This window comes from Schistocerca americana, chromosome 3 (assembly GCF_021461395.2).
Source record: "Schistocerca americana isolate TAMUIC-IGC-003095 chromosome 3, iqSchAmer2.1, whole genome shotgun sequence".
Lineage (NCBI taxonomy): Eukaryota > Metazoa > Arthropoda > Insecta > Orthoptera > Acrididae > Schistocerca > Schistocerca americana.
This window is the reverse complement of record NC_060121.1, coordinates 469,274,570-469,295,571: the sequence shown is the minus strand read 5'-3', so window position 1 is coordinate 469,295,571 and position 21,002 is coordinate 469,274,570. Positions and strand designations below refer to the sequence as shown.

General features: G+C 41.0%; 1 protein-coding gene across 2 annotated transcripts in view; it reads left to right on the top strand.

Annotated features, from left to right (window-relative positions):
* The window catches only part of LOC124605138 (phospholipid-transporting ATPase ABCA1-like), a 423,943-nt gene that overhangs the window by 282,916 nt on the left and 120,025 nt on the right, over positions 1-21,002 (top strand). For both annotated transcript variants that reach the window (XM_047136621.1, XM_047136620.1), the window contains 2 exons: positions 13,893-13,987; positions 18,782-18,894. In XM_047136621.1, the coding sequence (XP_046992577.1) occupies positions 13,893-13,987; positions 18,782-18,894 (208 nt within the window). The remainder of the gene's footprint in view (positions 1-13,892; positions 13,988-18,781; positions 18,895-21,002) is intronic.

Here is a 21,002-nt window from a genome sequence, read left to right as displayed (position 1 = left end):
GATACATCTGTACCTAAAGATTTTGCTTTTGCGCAAGTCACACCAATATCCAAGAAAGAAAATCGGAGTGATCCACTGAATTATAGACCCCTATTAGTAACTTTGATTTGCGCTAAGATTTTGGAACATATACTGTGTTCAAACATTATGAATCACCTCAAAGAAAATATTGACAAACAGTCAACACAGATTCAGAAAATATTATTCTTGTCAACCACAACTTGCTCTTTATTCACATGAAGTAATGAGTACTATTGACAGGGAATGTCAAATTCATTCTTTATTTTTAGGTTTCCAGAAGGCTTTGTCACTGTACCTGACAAGCAACACTTCATCAAATTGCATGCCTATGGAGCATTGTCTCAGTTGTACATCTGGATTCGTGATTTTCTGTCAGAAAGGTCACAGTTCGTCGTAATTGAAGGGAAGTTATTGGGTAAAAAAGAAGTTAATGACATCCGCCAAAGTTGTTATAAGCCCACTGCTGCCTCTGATCTATATATAAACAGTTTAGAAGACAATCTGAGCAACCTTCTTAGATCGTTCGCAGATGATACTGTCCTTTACTGTCTAGTAAAGTCATCAGAACATGAAAACCAAATGCAAAATGATTTAGATAAAATATCTGCATGGCGCAAAAAATGGCAGTGGACCCTGAATAATTGAAAGTGGGAAGTCATCCACGTGAGTACTGAAAGCACTCCATTAAATTTCAGTTGCATGAGAAATCACACAAATCTAAAAGATGTCAGTTCAACTAAATGTCTAGGAATAAGAATTACGAACAGCTTAAATTGCAACAGTCACATAAATAATGTTATGGGGAAGACAAATCAGAGATTGTATTTTATTGTCAAAACACTTGGAAGATACAACAGCTCTACTAAAAGAGACTGCCTACACTATGCTTATCTGTTGCCTGCTAGAATACTGCTGTGCAGTGTGGGATTCTTACCAGACTTAATTGATGGAGGACACTAAAAAAGTTCAAAGATGGGCAGGTCATTTTATATTATTGTGAAATAGGGGAGAGTGTAACAGATGTGATAAGTGAGTTGTGTGGAAATCATTAAAATCAAGGCTATTTTCGAGGTGAAATTTTTTTCACAGAGTTTGAATCCCTAATGTTCTCTTTAGAGTGAAAAAAGTGTTCATTGACAACCACCTATGAAGGGAGAACTGATGATCGGAATAAAATGAGAAAAATCGGAGCTCATATGTAAAGGTTTGTGTTCATTTTTCCTGCACATTGCTAGAGAGTGGAACAGTATAGAAATGGCATAAAGGTGGTTCAGTGAACCCTCTGTTAGGTATTTAAAGTGTGAATTGTAGAGTAGTCATGTAGCTGTAGATGTAGGAGGTCTTGGATGTGGCATATGTAGGATGGCAGGTTACAGACAATCGGTTGGAGGTTTTGGTCAACAAGGTTAGAGGTTCATTCTTTGGCAGCATTGTTCCCAGCCCCAATGGAATGACCAGTAAGGAGATGCATGTTGTTGGATATGTGGGATTTGGGGAGTAGGTAAAAGGTACAAGTGTTAGCTGGTTGATGGAGTGAGGAGCTAGGAAAATAAAACAACCTGAGCTCTAAAGCTAGTGAATACTGTTTTCTGTTATGTATGTCTTCACACCACATATGAATTTGCTATAGCTGAGTGATTGCCTTTCCCATATTTTATGTATAGTTCCATCCAAGAATTTCAGTTATTTTTATACATTACTGATTTGTCCCTTTTCCATTTCCTAGCCTATTACAGTAATGGAAATTCCTGGGTGGATAAATATATAAAATAAAGGCAAACACTTACTATACAGTGGACTGGTGTGTAGTGCACAGAAACACAGTTAACACTGGTTTTGAGCTCCTTGCTCTTAATGTAAGATGAGAAAACACAGTCACACACATACACCAAAATATGCATGGCCACCTAATTGTGCATGGCTGTGGTAGCAGTGAGAGTACAGTTTTTAATATATGCTCCACTGCCAACTCATGCTGGCCAACTTGACTGTAAACTGATCATTTATGTTTATTTATGATCACATTGTACAATTACACTTGTTTTATTACAGACGTGCATATCAATTTGCAGTTGAGTGTATTTATTTCTGAGCTCCTTTACTACATACTGCTTCTTTAAAAACATTTCTATCTAACTATGAATCCCTGCTCATTCTACCTCCACCAATTCTAAAAAATTTTGCCTTATCAGAACAGCAATCACATAGTCTCTTTCGGAAATATTTTCGGGCATATGGGATCCTACCTAATGAGCTTGGCATTAAAATTGGCATCTTCCACTGTCACCCATCCTACCACAAAGCCCCTCCCCTTTTCTAATTCCATCAGTTCCTCCATTTCACCAATCTGGTCTACATAATTCTAGAATACAATATAAAATCATACTTGACAGCCTCTGCTCCTTTCGCAAAATCTTTTTTGTCTGTGATAACAACTTCCTGTATGCAATCACTGCGATAGAAACTCTTTCCCTACCAGCAGTTGGAACAGCATTTCAAGCACCACCTGTGTTTGAGGAAGTTCTCTCATCTACTGCTATCTTATGCCCACATGGGATTAGCTCTTGCCAATAGAGACTACCACTCTGATTTCTCCTCCTCCCCTAGTCAACCTCTTATTGTTGCCAGACCATGCTTTGCTGACTTACTGCACATTCCACATCCCCCAAATCTTCCTCCATCCTCCATGAAACACACTGTTCTTGAACACCCATCCTGTAACACTTTTGTCAGTCTTCTTACCAAAACTCTGATCCTTGCAGAAGTCTCAGTACTCCCTAAAGGCCTCACCTTTCCTTGCTCGATCTCTGCAATGTAAACATTCCCCCCTCCCCTACTCCCCTGGTAATCTTTCAGGAATCTGAACATGTCCCTACTGGCCTAAATCTGTCCCCAGTGAGTCCAAAATCACTCCTAGGGAACACCTACCTATGTGTAACCTGAATACCAATGTAGACTTTACCAGCCTTCCTACAGATTAAGACTCCATCATAATGGTCATGAATTGTAATGACCATGTGGCTGAGGGCCTCCAACAACTTTCCGATACCTCTGAATACAAGCCTTATGACAATGATAATATTGCTGAATCCCCGTATGGCTTCCATCAGCTCCTCAGGTCTTAGGTCCTTTCAAAAACAGGATATCTGAATCCATCTCCAGCCTTATAAACTAGCAAACCCCCCCCCCCCCCCCCCCCCTTCCACTCCAGAAATGTAGCCTCACAGATCTCCTCACTGGACGCAGTGTGCCATTGTAACTGGTTATAATGCTCCTACAAAACAAATCTTTGTCTTTTGTGACCAACACCCTTAAACTGTTGTCCATAAATGCCCATACTACATCACAAAATACTACTCATTTCCTTTGCCACCTTCCCTTTACCATCCTGTCCCATTACCATCAAACTCCTTGTTGGTCACTGTGAATGCGACGCTCTTACACACCACCATCCACCATGCACATGGCCTTGCAGGCGTGGAACATTATCTATCCCAGTGTCCTCCTGATACCAAACTCTCCACTTCTTTTCTAATCCTCCTGACCAACAACTTCCTAAGCCACATTATTTCACTTTGAATAGCCAACCCTTTAAATGAATCTCTGGTAAAGGCAATTTCTAAATAAAGACAATTTGAAAGGATATAATGCATTGATATGCTCCATACATGTATAGAGTGTATTTTCTTTAATGTTTCACAATGGCAATTCTTCACAAATCCCTCTGATGAGATGTTAAAAGAAAATTTAAAAAAATCTTTTGAAAACTAATTTAAAAGTGATGAAAAGTATGTATGTTTAACAAATGATGGAAAATTGGAGCAATAAATGCTACTGGAGTTCAGATTTGTCTGTTACTTGTAACAGTGTTTATTCACAACCAGTTATTCACTATCAATCAGTGTGCCTTTGTGGAAGGCTGTTGGCCTTCCAGTTCTATTCATCCAACTTGCTTGCTTATTGAGAAGGAATGTGAGATGTCTAAGTTTCTTCACTTCACTTTCATGGACCTGGAAAAAGCTTTTGACTGAGTAGCAGAGGATTTCACATGGTTTGTTCTCAGAGAGCAGTATGTATCTGAAAAAGTAATTGAAAGTGTATTGCTACTCTACCACAGTACTAAAAATCAAGTACAATTTGCTGTTGGGATGTCAGATGATTTTCCTGTTTCTGTGGGTGTTCATCATGGATCTGCTCTTTTCTTCCATTTTGGTCATTACGTTAATGGACATGGTCAACAGAAATCTTCAGAAATTAGCACCTTGGACTCCACTGTACACTGAGGTGATCTACTGGCTACTGAAGACAAGAATCTCCTTCAGTGACAACTCAGAGCATGGAAGAACTGAACTGTGCCTTAATATGAAGAGAACGGAGTACCTTCCAACAGATGCAAATAATACGGACACAGTCAAGACCGAGAGCGGATGTTCGCTAAAGATCTTCAGAGGTCTTATCTTAAAAACTGCCTCTGATAGCTCACTAATTCTTAAAATCACAAACCACCGTAGCAGTGCATCACTTAAATGGCAAGTAATGACTGGTGTGCTTCATTTTTTTTTTTTTTTTTTTAAATAGATGATGCCGTACCAATTCAAGCTGAAAGCATACCACTCTGCAATCTGACCAGTTGGCGCAGAATATTGGCCTGCAACAAAAGAAGCGGAGTAATGACATTTCTGTAATGGAAACCATAGTGCTTCAGTGGACATCTTGCTTGCCACTCCCTTCATGATCATGTGGCCATTGATGAAATTCACAGGTGATACAAAGTGGCACCCATGGTTGAGAAGGTGAGGGAAAGCCTTCTTATGGAGGTACGGACACTTACTTCAAGCAGACTGAGATACGGAAACAAAATATGGGTTTTTGTTGAAAGTCAGTGGTAAACTACCTAAGGGGAGACTGAGGCAACATACGCTAGATGCTCTCCATATATACCTCAAGATAGAGGGCCACCATCCTGACAAAGCACAAGAACACATCAAGTAGAGGCAGAGGGCCAAAAGCGTGTACACTGCTACACCGAGAGACAAATATTGAAGAAGAAGAAGAAGAAGAAGAAGAAGAAGAAAGAAGAAAGAATTCTAGTGAAATACAGGGATTAGCTGTTGATGCAGGGATTGGCAGCTGAACTTCACCATAAACAAATGTAACATATTGCACATTAACTGACAGAAAGACCCATTATTGTATTATGATGTGATGGCAGAACAATCCATTAAATATCTGGGAATATGTATGTGGAGTAATTTGAGGTGGAGTGGTCCCATAAAACTAATCCCTGGAAAGGTAAATGACAGATTGAGATTAACTGGAAAAATCTCTGGTTAGTACAGGCCACTTATGAAGGAGGTAGTTTACAAAACCCTTGTTCGACTGATACTTGAGCATGGCTTGACAGTCTGTGACCCTCACCACATAGGATTGATAGAAGACATAAAGAAGAGCAGTGCATTTTGTCCCAGGTTCATTTAAAAAGCACAAAAGCATTGTGGAGATACTCCCCCAGCTCCAGTGGCAAGCACTACAAGAGACATGTAGAACATTGTGATGTGGTTTACTGAAAAATTCTGGGACTGTACATACCTAGAAGAAACACTCCTATGTATATCTTGTGAAAAAGACTATGAAGTAAAATGAGAAAGATTCCAGCTTACAAGGAGGTTTACCAACAATTGTTTTCTGGTGCACTATTTGTGACTGGAATAGGAAATGGGGAAATCACAGTGATACATGAAGTACTCTCCACCCAACACCATTAAGTGGCTTGTGGAAGATAGATGCAGATAAGAAAGGATCGCCTCAGTGGTGAGAGAGCAAAAGTAAGAGCAGCTGTTTGATTGACAGGTGGCACAAAGTACTTTTTTGTATCAATGACCATGAACAAGTATTCACTGCCACAGTGTAAATACTAAGAAAATAAAAATTTTGTTTCTCTGGTGACAGATACTTAGACAAAGAACCTTTTGTTCCACAAACTGTATCTCCTCTAGAGAGCTTTTAACATGTGTAACAAGCAGTGTGACTGAACTGCCATCTGCTGCAGATTGATACAAGACAATTACGTCAGTACAGGGGCTAGAAGATGCACTTCAGCATTGCTAGAGGATTGTCTTCTTTGTTTATATGCTCACTTGCTTTCACAGACACTGTACTGAGGGAAATGATCAATGATGTGCAGTCCTGTGATTGCTTTCTGATATCATTTGATGCATGTATGAAAATAGTCTCCTTCATGCTCATTGCATGTCATATTGTTTTGAAATAAAAAGAATGTGTATAATTAAAAAATTCTTATGGTATTCTGTGCAGTTGCTCATTCATCACTTGGTGCATGTTTTGACAAAAATGCAAAATCCTTTGTCTCAAAAATCTCTCTAAGTTATGGAAACATTAGAAAGTACAGTGTGTAAGGTATGGAGACTAAAGAGGATGATATTTGCACCTAGAATGCAGATCTTATAGCTTTAAGCTTTCCACAACAATTACTGTTGGTTATATAACAGTAGTTCAGTAATGGAATGGGGCAGTATCCCACATCTCAGAGGAAAAATTAATTTACACTACTGGCCATTAAAATTGCTACACCAAGAAGAAATGCAGATGATAAACGGGTATTCATTGGACAAATACATTATACTAGAACTGACATGTGATTACATTTTCACGCAATTTGGGTCCATAAATCCTGAGAAATCAGTACCCAGAACAACCACCTCTGGCTGTAATAATGGCCTTGATACACCTGGGTATTGAGTCAGATTTTGGTTGGCGTGTACAGGTACAGCTACCCATGCAGCTTCAACACGATACCACAGTTCATCAAGAGTAGTGACTGGCGTATTGTGACGAGCCAGTTGCTCGGCCACCATTGACCAGACGTTTTCAATTGGTGAGAGATCTGGAGAATGTGCTGGCCGGGGCAGCAGTCAAACATTTTCTGTATCCAGAAAGGCCCTTACAGAACCTGCAACATGCGATCATGCATTATCCTGCTGAAATGTAGGGTTTTGCAGGGATCGAATGAAGGGTAGAGCCACAGATCGTAACACATCTGAAATTTAACATCCACTGTTCAAAGTGCCGTCAATGCGAACAAGAGGTGACTGAGAAGTGCAACCAGTGGCACCCCATACCATCACGCCAGGTGATACGCCAGTATGGTGATGATGAATACACGCTTCCAATATGCGTTCACCGCGATGTCGCCAAACACGGATGCGACCATTATGATGGTGTAAACAGAACCTGGATTCATCTGAAAAAATGATGTTTTGTCATTCGTGCACCCAGGTTTGTCGTTGAGTACACCATCGCAGGCACTCTTATCTGTGATGCAGCGTCAAGGGTAACCGCAGCCACGGTCTCCGAACTGATAGTCCATGCTGCTGTAAACGTCGTCGAACTGTTCGTGCAGATGGTTCTTGTCTTGCAAACATCCCCATCTGTTGACTCAGGGATCGAGACGTGGCTGCACGATCCATTACAACTATGCGGATAATATGCCTGTCATCTCAACTGCTAGTGATACGAGGCTGTTGGGATCCACCACGACGTTCCGTATTACCCCCCTGAACCCACCAATTCCATATTTTTCTAACAGTCATTGGATTTCGACCAACGCGGGCAGCAATGTCGCGATACGATAAACCGCAACCGCAATCGCGATAGGCTACAATCCTACCTTTATCAAAGTCGGAAACATGATGGTACGCATTTCTCCTCCTTACATGAGGCATCACAAGAACGTTTCACCAGGCAACGCCGGTCAACTGCTGTTTGTGTATGAGAAATCGGTTGGAAACTTTCCTCATGTCAGCACATTGTAGGTGTCGCCACCGGCGCCAACCTTGTGTGAATTCTCTGAAAAGCTAATCATTTGCATATCATACCATCTTTCATTTCATTGCTACCAATTTTGGTTTTCATCCAAACAAGAATTGTCTGGAAAACAACTTTTGTGGTTTTAAAGCCATGATAATTACAGAAAAAAATCTTTCTGCCTTGTCTTCCTAAAATCTGGTGTGCTTTAATTTACCTCTCAACAGCTCTCCTGTTTGGGGTATACAACTACTATCTGCTCATCCAGGTTGCCAAGGCTGGATACATTCTTACTTCTCAAATAATAATTTGCATTTTGTGATCATTGTTCTTAAAACTTCATAATAACAGATCCCACTTTCTGCATGAACATCTCTGCAGATTTTTCAGTAGGCTTGCATATGTATAAAGATTATTGGTTACAAATTGTGGATTAACAAATTTTGTCCTGGAAAAGTCCTTGTATTCCCAGCTCAAAGTTCTAAAGGCATTTGTTTGGTTGTTCCATAGATTATTTGATTAATTTATTTCTTTGCTGTAATTTTAATGCAGCGTATTTTGTTTCTTTGAACTGAGGAAAAATTAAGCCAGCCTTTTGTATCAGGAGATATGCTTCTGTAAGAGGCTCACTTTAATTAGTAAAGCTGTTAGAATGTTTTACAGTAGTTTGCTATTTATATGGAGATATTTAAGGTGTTTACTACTACTACTGTGTTTGAGAGTCTACCATCTGAGTTATTGCTTTTTATTTTACTTATGTACCATATTGTTTGCATTTTGTTCTCTTAGCTTATGAAACTCATGGAATTAGTGCATAATATACATTTGGCTCATGACACCATCCAGACTTTCCTTGTTAATGTCATTTCAGTAGTTTGCATGGTAAGAGCCTTTATTGTTTAGTGGGTGTGGGTCTCACTTTGAGACATTCTCACAGAAATTTGCAACTTAGTCCAGGACATGGGAGTAAACTTTTATACTAAAGAACTCCGTCAATACCTCTGCTTCCCTTGATGCTCAGAAAATTATGTTCAAAATTTCTTCCAACACTAGAATTCGAGCTGGCTACCTGTGGGCTGAGCCCCAACAAACAAGTATTTACACTCATGCTCATAAATTAAGGATAATGCTGATACATGGTGAAACAACGCTCTGGTGGGTGGTTTGCGGGCTTAAATCACCTCGGGATATGACCATGCGGTGCATTTGACCTGCGTTCATTGCATGGTGGTGCTGGCAGCAGTCCACATACGCAGAGGTGTGTTGATAATGTCAGAGTACAGTGCAGCGAGTAGGTGTGCAGACATTTTCAGATGTGTTAATGGTGACTGTGTGTTGAAAATGGCTCAGAGAAAACATATTGATGACGTTATGAGAGGTAGAATACTAGGGTGACTGGAGGCTGGTCAAACGCAGCAGGTCGTAGCACGCGCCCCCGTATGCCACAAAGTGTGATCTCAAGATTATGGCAATGATTCCAGCAGACAGAAAACATGTCCAGGCACTACAGTACGGGATGTCCACAGTGTACAACACCGCAAGAAGACCGATATCTCACCATCAGTGCCCGCATATACCCATAGAGTACTGCAGGTAGCCTTGTTTGGGACTTTATCGCAGCCACTGGAACTGTTGTCTCCAGACACACAGTCTACAGCCGACTGAACAGACATGGTTTATTTGCCCGGAGACCTGCAAGGTGCGTTCTGCTGACCCCTGGTCACAGGAGAGCCTGTAAAGCCTGGTGTCAAGAACACAGTACATGGTCATTGGAACAATGGTCCCAGGTTATGTTCACGGACGAGTCCAGGTATAGTCTGAACAGTGATTCTCGCTGGGTTTTCATCTGGCGTGAACCCGGAACCAGATACCAAACCCTTAATGTCCTTGAATGGGACCTGTATGGAGGTCGTGGTTTGATGGGGTGGGGTGGGAGTATGATTGGTGCACATACACCCCTGCATGTCTTTGACAGAGGAACTGTAACAGGTCAGGTGCATCGGGACATCATTTTGCACCAGCATGTCCACCTTTTCAGGGGTGCAGTGGGTCCCACCTTCCTCCTGATGGATGATAATGCACGGCCCCACTGAGCTGCTTTCATGTAGGAGTAACTTGAAACAGAACATATCAGGTGAATGGAGTGGCCTGCCTGTTCTCCAGACCTAAACCCCATTGAGCACATCTGTGATGTTCTCGGTCGACATATTGCTGCACGTCTTCAAACCCTATGACACTTTTGGAGCTCCGACAGGCACTGGTGCAAGAATTGGAGGTTATACCCCAGCAGCTGCTCAACCACCTGATCCAGAATACACCAACCTGTTGTGCGGCTTGTGTATATGTTGATGGTGATCATATCCCATATTGATGTCGGGGTACATGCGCTGGAAACAGTGGCGTTTTTTAGCACATGTGGTTTGGGACGGTTTTCTCAACTTATCACCAATACTGTGGACTTATAGATCTGTAACATGTGTGTTCCCTAAGTGCCTATGCTATTAGCGCCAGTTTTGTGTAGTGCCACGTTGTATGGCACCGTATTCTGCATTTATCCTTAATTTATGAGCATGATTGTATATTAATAATCTTAGCTAAAAAGGCAGGCAAACCAAAGGGTGAATAGTATGACATATTATGACTTGATTAGTATTTTTTCTTAACGTTTATTGTTAATGTTTCTTATATTCATTAAAAATTGATATATTTACCATACTGTTGCTTTCCTTTAGATAGTTTAGGTGGATGCTGGGAACAATGATCATACTGTAAAATATTGTAGAGGACATTTTAGAGTAGAGTGAACATTTAATTCTTCAAACTATCTCTAAGATGTGACTAAACCATTTTGTAGCATTTCTTTGTGTCAAGTGTAGTTAGGGGAGAAACATTGGTAAATTTGGCGCATGGATCATGATAATTAAGGGCTAAACTCTAATTTTGAGTTCTGATTCAGGACTCAGTCTTGTCAGAAAGTGCAAGATTTATTCAGTGGGAAAGAAAATTTGAGATCGTGTTTTCTCCTCTGTCACTTTTCATGGCAAATTACTGTCTGTCATTTCCTGACTAATTGTAATGCTGTGGTAGTTTTTGTGATGTTATTAAAATAAATTGAATTAGCTAAGTTAGGATTTCATGGTAGATATCAAAATGTATAAGATTTTCAAGTGACTTGCAACCATTGATATACAGATGATTGGTTATAGGCTCTTTACCTCCTATTTTTCCCCACACATGTGCACCCACACACATTAGCTTGCGTGGGGGTTTAGTCCAAGGATATGGTAGAAAAAGACATAGTGCTGGAGAGATAGTGCTGGAGGGATAGTGCTGGAGGGATAGTGCTGGAGGGATAGTGCTGGAGGGATAGTGCTGGAGAGATAGTGCTGGAGAGATAGTGCTGGAGAGATAGTGCTGGAGAGATAGTGCTGGAGAGATAGTGCTGGAGAGATAGTGCTGGAGAGATAGTGCTGGAGAGATAGTGCTGGAGAGATAGTGTCCAGTTTTACAATTCAGAACTAGTGCGTAGGGGAGGAACTAAATAGTACAAGTATTGAATAACTTGAGTCACTTTAACAATAGCATGGTAGTGTTTTTGGTTACTTTTACTTTAATGGTGACTATTTTAGGCAGTAAATAATGAGGCTGTTTTCATTCATAGTATACCTCTCTCTCTCTCTCTCTCTCTCTCTCTCTCTCTCTCTCTCTCTCTCTCTCTGTGTGTGTGTGTGTGTGTGTGTGTGTGTGTGTGTGTGTGTGTGTGTGTGTGTGTGTGTGTGTGTGTGTGGAAAGGAGGAGGGGGAGAGCCACAGCAGAAAAATGATCCCTGGAGCGTTCTTGGTAGTGTGATTTGCATGGGGATGAAATAAGGTATTGTACAGGTTGGGTAAGCAACAGAATACTTTTTGTGAAAGGTGAAAGGTGGATGAGGTAAACTTGATGCCCAGTGAACGATGTGATTGAATTTTTCAAAGCGTGGGTGGTACTGAGTTATTTCCAACCTGTAATATATATAGACACACCACCACCAAATACACTATCTGATATAATAGAGGGAAACATTCCACATAGGAAAAATTACATACCTTAGGGGGAAAAAGGGACAGGTATACACTCGCACATGCACACATATCCATCTGCACATACACACACACAAGCAGACATATGTAAAGGCCTTTACATATGTCCAGAATTTCCTCTCCAACCTCAACTCCTTTGGTTCCATCAGATTCACCTGGTCCTACTCCAAATCCCATGCCACTTTCCTCAATGTTGACCTCCATCTGTCCAATGGCCAGCTTGACACATCCATGCACATCAAACCCACCAATAAGCAACAATACCTCCATTATGACAGCTGCCACCCATTCCATATCCAACGGTCCCTTCCCTACAGCCTAGGTCTTTGTGGCAAACGAATCTGCTCCAGTCCTGAATTCCTGAAACATTACACCAACAACCTGAAAACAGCTTTCACATCCCGCAACTACCCTCCTGACCTGGTACAGAAGCAAATAACCAGAGCCACTTTCTCATCCCCCCAAACCCAGAACCTCCCACAGAAGAATCTCAAAAATGCCCCACTTGTGACAGGATACTTTCCGGGACTGGATCAGACTCTGAATGTGGCTCTCCAGCACGGATACGACTTCCTCAAATCCTGCCCTGAAATGAGATCCATCCTTCACGAAATCCTCCCCACTCCACCAAGAGTGTCTTTCCGCCGTCCACCTAACCTTCGTGACCTCTTGGTTCATCCCTATGAAATCCCCAAACCACCTTCCCTACCCTCTGGCTCCTACCCTTGTAACCGCCTCTGGTGGAAAACCTGTCCTTCTGGTGTCCCCCCCATCCCCTTGAGTTTTACCAGATTCCATGTGCTCTACCAACAATGACTGGGCGCTAATGACCTCAGCAGTTGAGCGCCCTTAAACCCAACCAAAAAAAAGGACTCTGGGCATGCCAGTCCATTTCAGGAAGTTATTGCCTCACAGATGCTGCTTTATTATGTGGTTCAGTGTCTTGCTAACATCATCATCTCCAAACTCTTTCTTTTTGTATGCAATACACCATGCTGTAAAATGTGTTCATATCCTTCTGCATGTATCATTTTCTCTAGCACAATAAGGGGACTGCACCCTAAGCATGAAAGACACCTCTTCCTTACTTCATTTTTGGTGCTACACATGATAGCAGCCAATGTTCTTCATATATTCACCAAATCTAAACTCTGTCATTGGATTTCAACAAGATATTGCATTATTCATCACTCGTTTTCATTTTCTATTCATTCACTATCCAGTGGCTCTTTACATCAACTCGGACATTGCTTAGTATTGACAACAGAAATATGTGACTTATGAGGAATTGTCTGAACATTATACCTCATTCTTTTCAACTCCTACACACAATTGTGCTAGCTGAACTGCTGATAGCACTTTAGAACTCGCAAATGATTATTTCTGCTGATTTCACAAGATGTTTTTATAACTGCCTTTTGCAATCCTCGGTGGTCTCTGTCTGTCAGTACACGAGGTCTGCGTGAGCTTGATTTAGCTGACAATCATACCAGCAAAAGTCAACAGAGGCAGCTTTAGAAGGATTGAAATGCCTGGTGGATTTGTTACTCAAGTGACATCCACAGTCTGTGATCTCGTGACTGACCCGCCCTGCTGTTACTGCTTCTCTACTGAGAAAACGATATTTCCCATCTCATTCTATGATGACAGATCTGCCTCTCATGACCTCTAGTGCTGAATTCTGCATTACATAAGGATGACCAGGTACTTTTGATCAGGTAGTGTATATGGGTTTTTGTGTGTACCTAATGTATTTAATTATCTTTTATATAACATACATTATTGTATAGTTGCTTTGAGCTTTGTGTATAATTTATGGGAAGCTGTTATAATTCATTAGGTGCGGTACTTTTCATTCATAAATTTAATTCACCAGTGTCAATTGATTTACTTGTTACAAAATGCCATACTATAAAGTCCATTCCTACTACATTTCGTATTTAATAACCATCTACAATTTTATTACAGTGTGGGAAAAGAGAGTGAAGATGAAGCTAGTGAGCACGGCAGTGTCAGGAGTGAAACAATTGATGAATCACATAGACTTGTAGACACTACAGATGGTGTGTATAAATTTTTCATGTGCATATTTTACATTGTTATATTTCCATATAAAATTGTTCTATATATAAATCTAAAAACAAATATGATGTGACTTACCAAACGAAAGCGCTGGCAGGTTGATAGACACACAAACATACACACAAAATTTTGTGTGTGTGTGTGTGTGTGTGTGTGTGTGTGTGTGTGTGTGTGTGTGTGTGTGTGTTTGTTTGTTTGTTTGTTTGTTTGTTTGTGTGTGTATCAACCTGCCAGCACTTTAGTTTGGTAAGTCACATGAGGGAAACATTCCACACGGGAAAAATATATTTAAAAACAAAGATGATGTGACTTACCATACGAAAGCGCTGGCAGGTCGATAGAAACAGAAACAGACACATACATACACACAAAATTCAAGCTTTCGCACGCAACAAACTGTTGCCTCATCAGGAAAGAGGGAAGGAGAGGGAAAGACGAAAGGAAGTGGGTTTTAAGGGAGAGGGTAAGGAGTCATTCCAATCCCGGGAGCGGAAAGACTTACCTTAGGGGGAAAAAAGGACGGGTATACACTCGCGCGCACACACACACATATCCATCCACACATATGCAGACACAAGCAGACATATTTAAAGACCAATATGTCTGCTTGTGTTTGCATATGTGTGGATGGATATGTGTGTGTGTGTGCGCGAGTGTATACCCGTCCTTTTTTCCCCCTAAGGTAAGTCTTTCCGCTCCCGGGATTGGAATGACTCCTTACCCTCTCCCTTAAAACCCACTTCCTTTCGTCTTCCCCTCTCCTTCCCTCTTTCCTGATGAGGCAACAGTTTGTTGCGTGCGAAAGCTTGAATTTTATGTGTATGTATGTGTCTGTTTGTGTTTCTATCGACCTGCCAGCGCTTTCGTATGGTAAGTCACATCATCTTTGTTTATATATATATATATAAAGTTTTTTTCACATGATATAGTAAATCTGTTTTGATCTGGAGTATCCCAAATCAGTCATGCTCCCATTTATTTTTCATCTAGCAGCACCAGATTAATGTAAAATAACTAAAAGGGATTCACTCCTTCCTGTATTAATGAAAAGTTATCTTCACCATGTTTTAAAAAGTAATCTAAGAAAAGACATGAGAACAAACACTCTTTAAGGTGCAGATATATTGTTATATAGAGCTTATTGTAAGACAAATGGGTAATGACTCTACAATAGTACTACTTTCTCATTATTTTTAAAGTTGGTCACAATATTATTATTACCAAGGACATAAGAGATTGCTGGTGTAGTCCAGTGGTGTGATATTCAGGTGAGCACATCTGAGCCGTGCACGGCTCCTGTTCATCCCATTTATTGTTTGTCATCTTCTATTATGGTTCTGCCACCTCGTTTTCCTATTCCATTTACTGGTGTCACTAACTTCCTGCCTTACTTGTCCGTGAGTGACAGCAGCACAGCAGCAGTAGCAGTGCTTATCGATAAGTGCACTCTCATACCATCTCTGGAGCGACCGATACTATTTCCGTCATTGTCTGTCTGGAAGTAAATTGGAGATGGACCAGCAGTGCAGTCGGGGACGGACCAGGAGGGTGGTCAGGACGCAGCAGCAGTGCAGTTGGGAAAGGAGACCCAGTGACGTCTGCACAGCCATTACCAGCAAGGACGACCATTGCTTGGTCGTTCGGTCAGTCATCTCATCGACGACGTGTATTTGGGTTTGTTCCTTCCTGTGCAGAGATGTCAGTTGTGTTTCCTCTGCATGGTTGGGTCCGAGCTAGTGTCTCCGGGAATTCATCCGTCTGAAGGAAGTCAGTTCAGTTGAGAGCAGCAGTCGGGCACTGAGTTGGCAGTCAATAGCAGGCCTGTCTGCATGGTGCAAGTGTGCGCCGGGACTGTGACCAACACAGACAGAAGGCCATTGGATGGTTGGTCACCTGGTTGTCGGATGGCACCATGTAGACTACTGAGCACTGACACCAGTATCAGTCAAAGAAGAGTTCACAGTTGGCAGCCAGCAACAGTCGAGTACGTATGGTGTTAGTATTCACTGGGACCGCTGTCGGCGAAGGTGGGCTGCTGTTGGTCGTTTGCTCGGCGAGTCTTGGATCCTTTGGACGAACACCATTTTCCGAGTTGTGATGTGGTTGGACCCAGTTGGCTCATTGGAAATGAGCAGCAACGCAGTCTCCACAGCGCGAAGCCAGACGGGGGCTTTTGGTGGTGGGCACACACTGTTGCATTTGGAGATGCTAATTGTGTGAGCGACTTTTCACCTTCTTCCAAAGCAGGATCCTCAAGTTGAGTAATTACTTACTCGATTGTTATGATTTGTTGTTATTTGTACCAGCGAGGACAACCGTTGGTTGGTTGTTCGGTCAGTCGTCTCATCGACGACGTGTATTTGGGTCGGTTCCTTCCAGTGCAGAGATGTCGGTTGTGTTCCCTCTGCATGGTTGGGTCCGAGCCAGTGTCTCCGGGAGTTTTCTCAGCCCATGACGCGTGTGATAACAAATCGTGTGCTTTCTTGCCTAGAATCTGCAGCCTCTGGTAGTGCCTTGACAGTTGTGACTTGTGTTTTCGGATTCTTTTAAGCTTGTCTTGACTGATGTTTGATGCCTTGATCATTATAAGGCCCAGTTTGATGTTATTGGTATCTCGATTACTCTTCATTGTCTGATATTTTCCATTTTCTGTGCAGTTGGATCTGACCTTTGGAAATCGGTCAGATTGTCGGTCGGTCGTGAACCGTCCCTTGGGTGTGTTGCCTTCCGATTATGAGCTTGTTGGTCAGGCTGTCTGTCTCACCTAAGCGTGCGTTAGTGTTACTTCCCAGGCTGACCCTTGTAACCTTCTGAGTGCCACTCCTTCTGTTTTACATAGTGATTTCCTTTTACTTTTAAGTACAGCGTGTGGCCTTGAGCCGAGTTTCAGCTCATTTAAGTTGCAAGGCTGTTTTTTTAGGCCTTAAGCTGTAACATTGTTTTCTCCATGGTGTGTTTTAATCCCTCTTAATTAAAAAAATTCAAAATTTTGGTCTTGCCCTTAAGTCATAACATTCTTATTCTTTAGTATGAGGCCTTCAGCCAAGCTTTACATGAAATATTTTAAGCTAAGGCCCCCAGCCTTTTTAAACTGAAAGCTCTTCTTCCTAGGCTTTAAGCCATTAAATTGTTATCCTGATATGCGGCCTTCAGCTGAGTTTTCAGCCTATTTAGAATTAACATTGAAAAATCTTTGTTTTGGCCTTAAGCCATAACACACTTCTTGCTTAATGTGTGGCTTTCAGCCGAGTTCTATGGGAGAGATTTAAGCTAAGGCCTTCAGCCCATTTTTATTGATGGAAAAAATAATTTTTTTAAAAGAACTGAAACTTCCAGAAGAACTCCTGTACCTCAATTCCTTGCTTAGGCCTTGGACCTTGGCTTTTCATATGTGGCCTTCAGCCGATTTAAATTAAATCAATGGAGCTCTTTCATTAAAACCTTCAGAGTTTTTAGCTCTTGCTCATTTTATTGTGTGTTTTCACAACTAAATCTTACATGTTGAATACAACTGACAGCAACTTATTTTGGCCCCTTTCCACAAATATAACCTCATCCGCTCTGTCCTGCTAGTCCAGGGATTTCACTATTTTTAAAGATGGTGTCTTTTCAGTTATAAAAGTCTCAAAATGTATGAACCAGTCTGAAAATTAATCCGTGTCAAATGTCAGATGTGATCTAAGTAGCTTTTGCTTAATATTCTTAAAAAAAGATTATTTATAAATGTTTATGAAATGAAGGGAAAATCATTTCTTACTCAATAGATAAAAATATTGTTCCAAAAGCTGTCTACATTCCAAAAGTTTTCTTCTAAAGCATAAAAATCTAAGACTGTAACAACTGCCACTAAAAATACATATGTTTCAGTCTTTGACAAAGTTTCCATTTGGAATTGTGTCTATTGTTTTCATTTTTCAAGGTTTGCAAGTACCATCTCCTCTAGAACTCTACTAGAGTCCCATGGAGGATCTGATGCACCCCTAACTCCACCTCATGATTCATACCATGCTATATCCCTTACATCTTATTGTTTACAAATGTAAAAAATGGTGGTCTGGATGGAAACAAAAAGCACAGAAATTTCCCACTCACACTTGTTGACTCGTTCGTCATATTCATAAAAAAAAAACAGTGGTTCTTGTTTGCAACACTTTTGACGATATTGATTTTTGATTACTTTTACAGTAATGTATTATTCATGCAAAATAAGTTGACACTTGGCGTGGTGCCTGACGGGAGTGACTGTAAATGGGAAATGCATTTACGGTCACTTCAATGAGCCACTGTGCCAGGTGTCAGTTTAATTTACATGATTAGTACATTTTGCAGGTTTCCCTGATTAGATTGTTCACCATTTTTCATCAGTGGTAGTGGAGTGTGATTATCTTATTTGTGACTATATGCACTGTCAGATTTTCATCCTTAAATTGCTTCATAAACCTTTGTACACTACTCTAAAGATGCATTGGTCACCATTGCAGTCTGAAACCTCTATTTGATATATGCCATTCAGACTCCTTATTCATAAGAAATGAAATCATTCTCTAAACTGTACATAATTGAGTCAGTTTATCACAATTCCTGTAAGTACATGTTTTAGGCCAATTTTGTACCACTAAAAGCTCAAGACGACACTGACAAATAGGCTCACCTGAATATCACACCATTGTACCGTATCAGCAATCTCATATGTCCTGGGTAATATTAATATTATTCGTGACCTTCATGATGACAGTTATCCTATTTGTTAAGATACTTCTGTTCTTTTCAAACAGCACTAACCAGGTCTCGGGTCAGTGGGTTGAAGCTGATACTCAGGCAGTTTCCAGCACTTCTTGTAAACAATATTCTGTTCACATACAGAAATTGGTTTACACATCTTACAAAGGTAATACTAACATGTATAACAAATCCTCGTACAAAAGCAGATTTTTATTGCTGTTCCTTTTTTATTATTGTTGAAATATTTGTAGACTGAATTGAAATCATTGTCTTTCTAAATATGAGGGTGGTTGGAAAAGTTATCAGAATGGAATAAAAAAAAAAGGTACTTACAACACTGAAACGTTTCTTATTTTTCAGTGTAGACTTGTTGTAGATTAATGCACTTGGTCCAACGATGTCCCAGTGCCTTGATCCCATCTCAAAAAAAGTTTCCTCCAGGCCTGCACAATAATTGTCAACTCCGGCTATCATTTCTTCATTTGAAGTGAATCTTTGTCCACCAAGAAAAATTTTCAGTTTTGGGAAGAGATGGTAGTCAGTTGGAGCCATATCAGGTGCACAAGGCGGGTGTGGCAACAATTCTTACCTTAGTTCATGTAACGTTTCCATGGAGACGGCTCGTGTGTGCGGGCGCACATTGCCCTGATGGAAGAGGACTTTCTTCCTTGCTAAACCTGGTCTTTTCTCATGTATCTTTTGTTGCAATTTGTCCAGGAGGTTAGCATAGTATTCTCCAGTAATTGTTTCCCCAGTGGGGAGATAATCTACAAACAGAATCCCCTTCGCATCCCAGAACACTGATGCCATGACCTTTCCCACTGAAGAAATTGTCTTTGCTTTCTTTGGTGGCTTTTTTCCACTGCTTTGACTGTTGTTTTATCTCTGGGGCATAGTAGCGCACACAAGTTTCATCTGTGGTCACAAGCTGGTGCAAAAAATATTGTTCTTTTCTCCTAAAACGGACCAAACATTGTTCTGATATGTACCTTCTCATGCGTTTTTGACCCACCATCAAGAGTCGCAGCACCCATCTCGCAGATAATTTTTTTCATTTCTAATTATTCAGTTAAAATGAGATATACCCTTTCAGATGACATGTGGTGATCCTCCATGACAATTTTGTGCACTTTGCAATGATTTCTGGAGTAGTGACATGTCTTGGCCAGCCACTGTGCAGATCATCATCTAAGCTCTCCAGACCAAATTTAAATTCCTTTGTCCACTTGGCAACAGCTGAAAATGAAGTAGCAGATCCCCATATTGGAACAACAACAGAGCCACACCATTGCCACAGCTCTCTTCCAAGAGCACTGACGTGGCACATGTTTACAGGCAACAGTCCAGTAAATATCACGTGGACAACTCGTTGCGCTAGTGCTGACCTCTCATGGTGATTCCGAGAACTTTTCAAACCACCCCTGTATTCCACTCATTAGAATGCAAGTGATTATATTATTCTTTCAAAATGGTGAAGAACAATATGAAAATGCATATAACACACACACAGTTATTGTGAAGCCTGTGTTACACGCAGTAAGCATCACTGTAAGTTTGCTAGGTGGTGCACATCACTGTATAGGCTACCTGGCTGAGGGGTGGCTGCTTTCTCAGCATCTAAACACTACTCTTCCATATATGCATCTATTCAAGCAATACTGCTGTATTTCTGCTCTGTGGAGTTAACTGACGCTTTTATATTAATTTTCACCTGAAACGCCTCCCTAGTGCGGTGACACTTGTGATGGGGCCCACCTTGCACCTTGTGATGTTCCATCCCAGCAAGACTCCTTGTTGGCCTGCACAGGTAACATTCAGAAAATATTAAATGGAGGTAGTATCAGAACTATCACCGAAAAACATGGAAAGCTCCTTGCAGGCAAGTAGCATAACAGTCAGCGGTGCCTACATATGAGCTGTAATTTATAACAAAATTTATTCCGTGTGACACAGGCTTAAGACATGACAATAATGGAAATTCCTGGATGGAAAAATATGTAAAATAAGAGAAGAGCAACCACTCACCAGTAGCGGACTGATGTCTGGCGCATGGATGCATGTAACAGAAAATAGTATTCAGTCTAGCTTTTGAGCTCATGCTCTTGTTCTGGCAAAAATACATTCACACAAACAACACTGAAGTGGTCCAGAAATGTAGGGCAACTTTTTTTGGAGTCGGGTCATGGCAGTGTGTGGAGGTTGTGGAAACAGGCTGTTGATAGTTCGGACTGACAACATCAAAAAGTTAAAACATTTTATTAACGCTCATTTGTG